We start from the raw sequence: 10,237 nt of genomic DNA on the forward strand, positions 1-10,237 counted from the left end.
TTTGCAAACTGCGCAAAAAAAAAAAATCTGGACACCGAATGTAGTCAGCCTAAATATTTTTGTTTCATTTTGTTAAGACACTCCAGGAACCGACTTGTCCAGAGCAGATTGTGAATAAATACTTTTTTTTCATCTTTCCATCTGTAAAATATTAAAGATATCTATTGAAAATGCAGTATTTGCATTTTTTTTCACATAAAATGTTACCTAGAATAAAAAATGGACAACATATAAATTAGTCTYTCTGGGCCAGTCTGGAAAATACATATCAAAGGATAAACACACAAAAGTTGGTGAATACAGATGCTTCTGAAACTGATTATTTTTGTTGGCCTGTGGGAAGAGTCATGGCATTTAAAGATAAGTACGCCACTGAATTAAGACTACCAAAAGCCAAAAGCCTACAGTTTTTAGACCCAATCACCATTTCTTTAACGTAGTCCAGTTTGTAACATTCTCTATGAAATGGGCTTAGCAATTATGTGTAATTCAATATAGTTAGCCTTGAAATTATTTATGCATGTCCATTTTAAGGGGTTTMAAATTCATAAAAATGTTGATGGCAGTAGTATGATAAACTTAAGAAAATATACATTTTCATCAAGTTTTTAAAAACATTTTTAAGTTTACTTTTTGAAAATACTAATATTAATGGACCAAAATGCCAACAAATCTCAAAATTGATATGTAGATGCAAAAATGTATTTTCAGCCTGTGGCGCTTGGCTTTAAGGGCATTACTGTACCAATAGGAACTTGACCGCCACCTGGTGGTTATTGGATTAGGCTACTCCACCACACTTTTTTTCACTTTCTGACCTATAGGGAGTTTTGTCCCTTGTACATAATAATAATAGACTATATTAATAGGTATTTAGCCTACTGATGTCGAATCAGTGTAATCCTTATATGTCGAGGCCCGGCCCTATATGTTGTTGCTGTTTTAACCAAGATATCCATTGGAAATTGTGAAAGAATGAGTAAAGGMCGAATGATTATCGATATTTAGCCTGTTTGTAACTTAATACCATTTAGCTAGATTTGACATCGTCTGTCCAAATTGTTTGACATCATTCCATTGGTTTGTCAATAAGACAGGTGTGATCCAAATTGCCCTAATGTCCTTATAGCATAAGTCAGAGATTCAAATTGCGTAAACCCACATAGTTCGACTWGGGTGATGCATTAGTAATATGTTAATCATCAGGTGACGTCGGTATTATGCCCACATCCCCCTTCTCACCATCACAGCCACCCGTCTCACCCCGTTGACGAGGGGACGATGGGTATATAAACCCCCTTGTGTTGGAGTGAAACAAAAGACCAGCGATTTGCTGCAAAGACACCAGTTGAAAAAGGAACATTGCAGAATCCAASCAATAGAATCCACACTGCTGGACACAGACACCCGTTGTCTTAACTACTTGTAGCTCACGTCAAGTCTTCTCAAAGTAAGTACAACTTTTACTCTTGTGCATTTTAAATGTTTGCTGGTTTTACTTGTATTACTTTTAAAGCTTTCATGATGCGGACGCTTACATTTCTTTGCATATTTGGACATAAAAAACGAGTAGCTATTTGTGCAGTTCGTCATTGAAAAAAGGTGAATGATCCGATCACCTTTGCAGAGATCTGCATGTTGCCACCTACAGCGAGAATCGTTTTTCCAACTGGAGTTGGTTTGAAAATGTTAGAAAATACCAGAAAAGGCTTTTCAGAACCATGGACAGCTACGGCGCGAAAGTTGCGCAAATWACATTTGGATAAAGTCGTGATTTCTGCAGGCACAACATGCATTCCTATAACAGTTGCAAATATTTGACAATAGCATAATAAATCATGATCATGTTGAACAGCCTACTCTTTTACCAATAACTAGTGAATTATAGCGAATACATGTTTCAAAGGGGAAATATAATATAATTGGTCAACTTTAACCAATTATTTCTGCTGTTACACTTGTTGCTTGTTCCCTTTCAAACTCATTCCTAYTACTTAGTAGGTCATTATTTAGATTTGAATTCGAATTCGAAATCAAACATGGAGAATTAGCTTGTACTGTAACTTCCTCTCAAGACGCATGCAGTAGCCTACAGAAAAGGCAGATTTGATTCAGGAATAATGCAGGATCGAAATGATCCATTACTAACAGGTGGATATCATTGCGAACGATGTTAGCCTTCTAAAACATATTTTTTATTAGGATGCCTGCGCATCTATGAAATTGGTGTAATATTGATTGGTAGGCTATTTAGCCTATATTATTTAGCTCCGTTGAGGCTTTTTAACATTTCACAATCACGTGCTCCCTAACCACCTTCTCCTGACCACAGATGGCCATTATACTGAAACCCTGGACCGTCTTGGTCGCCTTGGTGTTGTGCGTGCTGGTGTGTCTCGGGACTTTCGTGGACGCCTACCCACCTAAACCGGAGAACCCTGGAGAAGACGCGCCTGCTGAAGAGCTGGCCAAATACTATACCGCGCTCAGACACTACATCAATCTGATCACGAGACAGAGGTAAGCAGACCGTACTCGCGCTCTACGTAGCAGCTTTTTTTCTATTTAAATKATCTTTCTTCCTAGTCCTAACATCAGAGGACATTTTTCCTATTAAGTTATAATAAACCACATACCTCGATTWATTTTTKATTCCGATCTAGGTTAGTCTACTRTGACAGTGGCCCCTGAGTTTYCTGCTCTTATTTTTGCCACAAGCTCCTAATGCTCCATATACCATTATATATATTTTCAACATTTTATTGCAGGGCACTCTCAAAAAGCTTTAGGCTTATTATAAACCACATACTTCGTTTTATATGGCAAATGGAACTGTTTTTCATTTTTATTCCRATCTAGGTTAGTCTACTGTGACAGTGGCCCCTGAGTTTTCTGCTCTTATTTTTGCCACACGCTCTTAATGCTCCATATACCATGATATATATTTTCAAMATKTTATTAGAGGGCTTTAGRMTYAAAAAGCTTTAGGCTCTCCATATAAACAATGCCATAGCAATAAAACCTGTGAAGACAGACCCACATGAACTCTCCAAATCAAATTATGGATCTCTATGTGCCTGCAGGTTCCCTAATAACATATTCTATACTGATATGGTGATGTCTGGGTTGAATAGGTGGYCTATGTCTTATGCTGAAATGGCACTGAATCAGGCACACCTGATATTATTCATGATATTCAAATAGGTCATTGATCTTTAAGAAAATATATCCAACCCTATTACATTCAACTTAGAGGGCAAAATGTTTACTCTTTTATAATCCATTATCATATAGCATCCACATTTAAGTTGTCATAATATAGAAATGGCTTTGATGATAACCAATAATATACTGGACAAGTGTAGATCAGAACTATAGAGTCCAAGAGGATGACACTTAGTGGAGTTTGTTCTTCTTGTCTGTCATAATAACACATTGGACTACATTTAACATTTTAGTCATTTAGCAGACACTCTTTTCAGAGTGACTTCCAGGTGCAATTCGGATGAAGTGCCTTGTTCAAAGTGCACATAGGCAGATTTTTCACCTAGTCGGCTTGGGGATTCAAACCAGTGACCTTTCGGTTACTGGCCCAAAGCTCTTATCCGTTAGGCTACCTGCCGCCAAATATGAATGATCATTCGGTAATGCTATTTGAACAGGAGAGAAGATTTGCCTGCAGCAGGAGCACGGATTTTCCTGGAATCAAAAATACATAACAGTAATATTGTCTTCTGCATCCTCACAAAGTGGTTTCTAAGTGGAGAGATGAGAGCATGGTCTGACAATGATGGTTCCCTTTTTACATCTTGTTACAACCGCCTGTCTATGGAGAAGGTGAGATTGCCTCGGTCACTTTCTTAGAAGGCATGGTTGATCATGCTTACCTCCCGCTTCACTGGCATCGCTTTGGAGTGCCGAGTGGAGTTGAATTGGAGTGTAAAATTGCACAGCTGCTATGAAAGTGCGGCAGGTAGGTAGTGGTTAGAGCGTTAGGCCAGTAACTAGAAAGGTTGCTAGATCAAATCCCAGAGCTGACGAGGTGAAAATCTGTCGTTCTGCCCCTGAACAAGGCAGTTAACCCACTGTTCCTAAGCCGTCATTGTAAATATAAAGTTGTTCTTTAACTGACTTGCCTAGTTAGATAAAACAAAACATTTATGAATGCCAGGTTAGGTGGCATGATGGGAAAGTGAACATTTTCCACTCAAAACGTTTTCCCCACAGAGGAAGGAATCCCAGCCCAACCCCGCTGAGATATTCAACTTCCAATTTCAAATTCAAAGAGAAATTGATCGTTTGTACATACATTTATCTGTGCAGGGAGTGCAAACACACCGGAAAGAAAAACAATTAGATCTTGCCTGAATAATCCAAGCATAGTGTCTCTGTCTATTACCTACCTTACTACAGAGAACTACATTATCGTGCCATTTAAAACCCTCATTATCTTTCGTAGTTGAACAAGAAAGGCCTCGAACATCATCTTTTCAGAGGAAAGGAGCTCTGACTCTAATTGGCCTTGTCAGGTGGCTCCAGTGTCTGTGGGAGTTTGTGGGCTGACATGCTCAAGTTTCACACATATACACATAATTACATCACCCCTCTCCCTTGACACAGACCTCAGACAGCTACCTTGGCACCTTTAGACACATTCAGACAGCAAAATGTTCTACCTGTCATTGAGAAGTGGGATCCTCCTGCAGCATGCTTAGAGTGGAGTGGAGGTTTGACAGTCTTTGCTCTCTCTCTCTCTCTCTCTCCCCCTCTCTTTCTTTCTTCCTTTCAATTTTTTTTCTAGGTACGGTAAGAGGTCCACCCAGGAGGGAGTGATGTCAGAGTTGCTGTTCGGCAACAATGCAGAGCGAGACCAGAGATCAAGGTCAGTCCATCAAAGATATCAAACATTTCCAATACAATTTCAACGGCAGGTGCAAAGACTGATATCTCAGTCTTGTTTCTGGGGTTATTTCAATAGTGTCGTGTCAAAGAATATTTATTTAATTATCGGCTACAGACACCTACCGTACATAAAAAGACTGGCTTGCACAACCTTTAGTAGGTCTGTCTTTGGGTAGCCCAGGATTAAACCAAACGTTCATTCCCACAGGACTCATTGTTCTCTCCCTCTTTCCCCTCTCCAGATATGACGACTCCTACATGTGGTGATTCCTCGTCCTCATTGGGCATTCTCCCCAGGTGTCCACCAATACCCGGAGAGGCCGACCAGTGCTCCCACAACCGCCTCCCCCTCTGACCCCTGACCACAACCAATGACCATCACAGACCTTTAAGACAACGTAAAATCAACCTGAAATACCTGACCCTCCTTCCCCCTCTTTCCCTCTCTCTCGGACTTCTCTCTCTCTCTCTCGCACGAAGTCACCTGACTCATTTCTTCACACGAAGACAATTGTACATAATGAATTATTGAATTAAGATATAGAATACAAAATATATATAATGATTGATGAAATCACGTGTAACCATCACTSCTGTATGTCTTAACAGAGAACTATMTTTTATGGTTGGTACTGTATAAAGGCTTTGTGTGCGATTAAAGTTTGATGGATGGCTATGACAAAATAGATGATTGTGTCTCCTTCATTCTCACAGTCAACATTATTGTGGTGTTTTAAAAGGATCTCTTGGGAGTAAAATCATGTATTGATGAGCAGAAGACATTACATCTCGTTGAAAATGTAAGACCCCCTCCGTGAGGACTTTCCAAACCATGTTACTGTAAAGCTACGGGTGTCTTCTACTAGCCGGTCTGAAAATCAGACATCTGTTGTGTCTAGTGCAATTACTGGATATCAGGCTATGTACATTCTGCCTTACGCTGATGTCTCATCTCGATTAATATGCAGATGATACCTCTTAGCTGTAATACTTCTCTTCGTCCAGTAGATGTCCCTCCTGTAAGGCGGGTACCTGACATGAACATGAGTGCAGAGTGAATACAATGTGAACACTGATTGAATGAGTAAATAATGATTTTCTGAAATACATATATTATAATGGAGTACATATAGTATAATCCSACTACATATTACAAACTTGTATACACGATATAAGTACAATTATTTACTTTGCATATTTACATGTGTTGCGTGAGTTGAAGAGCATGTGGATGTACAGCATTTTCGATAGATCTCGACGATTCAGTTCCATTAAAGCCACARTCCKTAAGATTTCYATTTGCTCATTTGCCATTTCAACGAACGGAATAGCCATGCTTTCTGAGGAATGTGACTCATAGATGCCCTGTCTTACCTTATCATGACCAAAGCAATAAGGACACATTACGCCATTGTGTATGATACTTTAATAATACTCTGCACAATTTAGAGATTGGCTTTAACCCAAACAAACGTGGGTTCAARTAGGAATATTCATTGGAAGCGTAAGGATTACACACAGATYATGTGATGAAAATCATGTAAATTCATGACATGTAATGGTAGTCAATTATTAGCGTCAAGAATGTTTGTGTGTTCTCGACTTAYTGTAGGTAATTGTATTTATTTGTTATTGKAAAAACATGAAATRGGTCTGCAATAATTATTTGTTTACTAGCTTAGAAAGACTGTTAAAAAGWCATGGACAAGATATGTATTCTACGCTATGGTCGTGCGTAGTTGGTGGGGCCCACATTGAGGAAAGAAGTGCATTGCCCGTTTAAATCTCCATCGCGACGACTTTACAGTGGTTTGACAATCAGTAGCGGTTCAGAGATCTCATATTAAACGGAGACAACGACGCGACCACGAGACGGAACAGGTTAGTGCAGTCCCGTTATGTAAAATTGCGTTTTTATGTTTTTTAAGTATACGATATATTTTCATTGGAATGCATGGCAGTTGGTCTATTTGATTAGAGTTTTTTTTCCGTTGTGCTTTGTTTGCGTGTGGGGGCTTCATGCCGTCAAGTAGTAGGTGATTCCCGATAATGTAGATACAGAGTCAGGCAAATACTTAAATGGTGCGATCTAGACATAGATTAACCGAACCCAATTTCTATTAAAATATACATAATTGTGTTTCGCAATGCATTTATGTTAGATACATTATGTATGCGTTTCTCTGTGTCTCAGTTGCAGACCCCCAGCGTTTTTGTGGGTTACCTGGGTACCATATGTGGGTGTGAGCTATCGGCTACGCACCAACGATAACGGTTCTCTTCAGTCATTTTAATTCAATCTAAATACACAATAATATTAAGACTGTTTTGTAATACARTATTTTCGTTAATGGAGGACTATCATTCGTGAATAGTCTGGTATATTGGTGCACGCTGCAAGCAAAACAATACAATTCGTCCCTACACTCACGCACGCTCACCACCTGCACGCGCAGACTTTTGGCAAGGTGCAGTAGTATCATAATATCACACATGTCATGTAGGCTATAAGACGCGCCTAACCATACTCTTTCTCTCAATCTGGGCTGTGGAGGCGTTTTCTCAGGTGTAAGAATCMGACTTTTGGAACATTGAGTTTTCTGTTTTGTATCCTGTAGGTTGAAGCACGATAGTGCTTATTACAAATGTATTACACTATTATAGACCGGCCATGACGGAAATCCAATTTCCCTTTCCCGATTAGAGTTAAACCACGTGATTAGTTCGAAGCCAATCATATAATTGTGTGGTGGCAGTGAAAAAACATATCTATTTTGAAAATATGTCAGGGATTAATTGATAAGTAAAGACTTATCAGTCATTTGAATAATGGAATTGAAGAGATCAATGTCTTAAAATGAAACATCCCTTTTTCTATATTTTTCCTCACTCACTCTCTCTSGCTCTCTCAATTGAGTCTTTGGGACAAACCACAAAAATGCAAAGTGCCTGGCTAACACACTGTGTTGATGGGAGCCATGCACACACCATAGTCTTTAGAGAGAGGGGGACAGATATTGTGGCACAAGCAGATGGGGCATGTAGCCTATTTCTTAGGGAGTGGGGGTGGATGAGAGGGAGGCAGGGAGGAGTGGGGGGCAAGGAGGGGAGCAGATGGAGTTCACATCAGCGTGTGATCTCGTTAGTGCCTGGACATGGTGTCGTTAGCACAAGAGGCCACAGCACGACATGTGTGTGGAGGAGGGGAGAGRGGGAGCGAGAGAGGAAGGAGAGAGGGATGGAGAGAGAGAAGAGAGAGGGATAATGAGAAGGATGGAGAGAGGGAGAGAGAGAGAGGGGATGGGAGAGAGGTAGGGAGAAAAGTGGAGAGGGATGGGAGACAGGTGAGAGGGAGAAAAGGATAGGGAGAGGAATGAGAGCGTGGGAGGAGGCGGAGGGATGAGAGAAGGATGGAGAGAGAAGAGAGAATATGCACTACCCACGTGGTCTGCCCATTATGAGTGAGGAGAAAGGGATAGAGAAAGGCAAAGGGAGGGAGAGATGGAGAAGAGTGGAAGGATGCTATTAACTACCCAAGTGGGCGTCCTGCCCTATGGTTCATAACCCCCCAATGTGAGTCAACATGAGGGAGGGAGGTGAGGAAGGAAACCTCCCTAGGGATCTGTGTGTTATTGCTGAGCTTGCATATTATCTACCATCGGCTAGGAGCACTGTGGCAGGTCATGTGGTAGCAAGGTTCACATTTAGTAGTAGAGCTACTGAGCTAGTTTAGTAGGGGAATTATGTACAGTAAGCAGGATCTYTTTATGCCAAGAGATAAAATAGGTACAATAGTAGAAAAAGCAAGTGGATGTTTTGCGTGCTCTCTAAAGCTTTTTTGGGGTTATTTTCTATCCAATTGATGTTAGCACAGAGGGGAAAAAATGAAATCAGTTCAATTCGGATGAACAGTGGAGAGAGAAATGGTTCCATTACGTCACATTGACTGGCAGAGAATCGGCCACAGCAGTGCAGGCTCTGCTGTTCTCATCGATTCTGTGGGTTTTTGCTGCCCCAGACATCCTCTAGACACCACAACTTCCTACCTCCTGTCTGTCTTTTCATTTTTTTTTWTTTTAGGGGGTAGATCGKCTTTAATAATATTGCAGATAGATTGTGGCTTCCATCAATGTAATTGTCTGCGTCATTTCCAACCCCCCATATTTTTTTGTAAATACTGTATATATACACTGTATATATATTATATATATTTTAATGTATTATTTTCCACTAACCCTACCATCCCTCCCCTAATTGGAGTAAACTAATGGACAACAACACTTAGGCTTCTACTTCCAGCGTATACATTTTACGGACACAATCTATTTTACAATAGTTATCTTTTGTTTGTTTTTAGTCCCATCCTTCAGCTCCACTCAACCCCTCCCATCTATCTCTGAAGAACGTCCAGTTTTGGATTTTTGCCATATATTTTTCAAATGTGCTGTAATGTTTAAAAGCTCTCTAGGGTACGTTGGGACGGTAGCGTCCCACCTCTTCAACAGCCAGTGAAACTGCAGGGCGCCAAATTCAAAACAACAGAAATCCCATAATTAAAATTCCTCCAACATACATGTATTTTACACCATTTGAAAGATACACTTGTTGTAAATCCAGCCACTGTGTCCGATTTCAAAAAGGCTTTACGACGAAAGCAAACCAAACGATTATGTTAGGTGAGTGCCTATTCACAGAATAACACAGCCATTTTTCCAGCCAAAGAGAGGATTCACAAAAAGCAGAAATATAGATAAAATTAATCACTAACCTTTGATGATCTTCATCAGATGACACTCATAGGACTTCATGTTACACAATACTGTGATTTTGCAGAGAACCACATCAATTTACAGAAATACTCATTATAAATGTTGATGAAAATACAAGTGTTATGCATGGAATTTTAGATGCACTTCTCCTTAATGCAACCCCTGTGTCAGATTTCAAAAAAGCTTTACGGAAAAAGCAAACCATGCAATAATCTGAGGTTGGCACTCAGATCCCAATCAAGACAAAAATATATCCGCCATATTATGTAGTCAACAGAAGTCAGAAATAACATTATAAACATTCACTTACCTTTGATGATATCATCAGAATGCACTTAAAGGAATCCTAGTTCCACAATAAATATTTGTTTTGTTAGATAATGTACATCATTTATGTCCAAATTCATCCTTGTTGTTCTAGCGTTCAGTACACTTTCCAAACTCACGACGCCCGGGCAAGTCCAGCGGAAGGTACGGACGAAAAGTTAAAAAAGTTATATTACAGTCCGTAAAAACATGACAAACTAAGTATTGAATCAATCTTTAGGATGTTTTTAACATAATTC

General features: G+C 39.8%; 2 protein-coding genes across 5 annotated transcripts in view; both read left to right on the forward strand.

Moving 5' to 3' along the window:
• Positions 1-1,316: 1,316 nt before the first annotated feature.
• On the forward strand, positions 1,317-5,586 carry LOC112069847 (peptide YY). The gene is made up of 4 exons (XM_024137222.2): positions 1,317-1,450; positions 2,333-2,520; positions 4,802-4,882; positions 5,145-5,586. The coding sequence occupies exons 2-4, from the start codon at positions 2,333-2,335 to the stop codon at positions 5,167-5,169; spliced, it is 294 nt and encodes a 97-aa protein (XP_023992990.1). The 5' UTR covers positions 1,317-1,450; the 3' UTR covers positions 5,170-5,586.
• Positions 5,587-6,224: 638 nt separating this feature from the next.
• The window catches only part of LOC112069837 (MAGUK p55 subfamily member 2), a 39,292-nt gene continuing 35,279 nt past the window's right edge, over positions 6,225-10,237 (forward strand). Inside the window, exon 1 of one of the 4 annotated variants that reach the window (XM_024137211.2) lies at positions 6,225-6,783. The gene's annotated coding sequence lies outside the window, so the exon portion shown is untranslated. The remainder of the gene's footprint in view (positions 6,784-10,237) is intronic. The other 3 variants (XM_024137210.2, XM_024137208.2, XM_070438722.1) reach the window with 3 other exon arrangements.

The sequence above is a fragment of the Salvelinus sp. IW2-2015 genome, unplaced genomic scaffold (assembly GCF_002910315.2).
Source record: "Salvelinus sp. IW2-2015 unplaced genomic scaffold, ASM291031v2 Un_scaffold1131, whole genome shotgun sequence".
NCBI lineage: Eukaryota > Metazoa > Chordata > Actinopteri > Salmoniformes > Salmonidae > Salvelinus > Salvelinus sp. IW2-2015.

Excerpts from the sequence above, each read along its gene's own strand:
- LOC112069847 (XM_024137222.2), top strand. The coding sequence starts at position 2,333 with ATGGCCATTATACTGAAACCCTGGACCGTCTTGGTCGCCTTGGTGTTG. Across the intron at positions 2,521-4,801 it reads AATCTGATCACGAGACAGAG|GTACGGTAAGAGGTCCACCC; the intron begins GTAAGCAGACCG and ends TTTTTTTTCTAG. Across the intron at positions 4,883-5,144 it reads GAGCGAGACCAGAGATCAAG|ATATGACGACTCCTACATGT; the intron begins GTCAGTCCATCA and ends TCCCCTCTCCAG.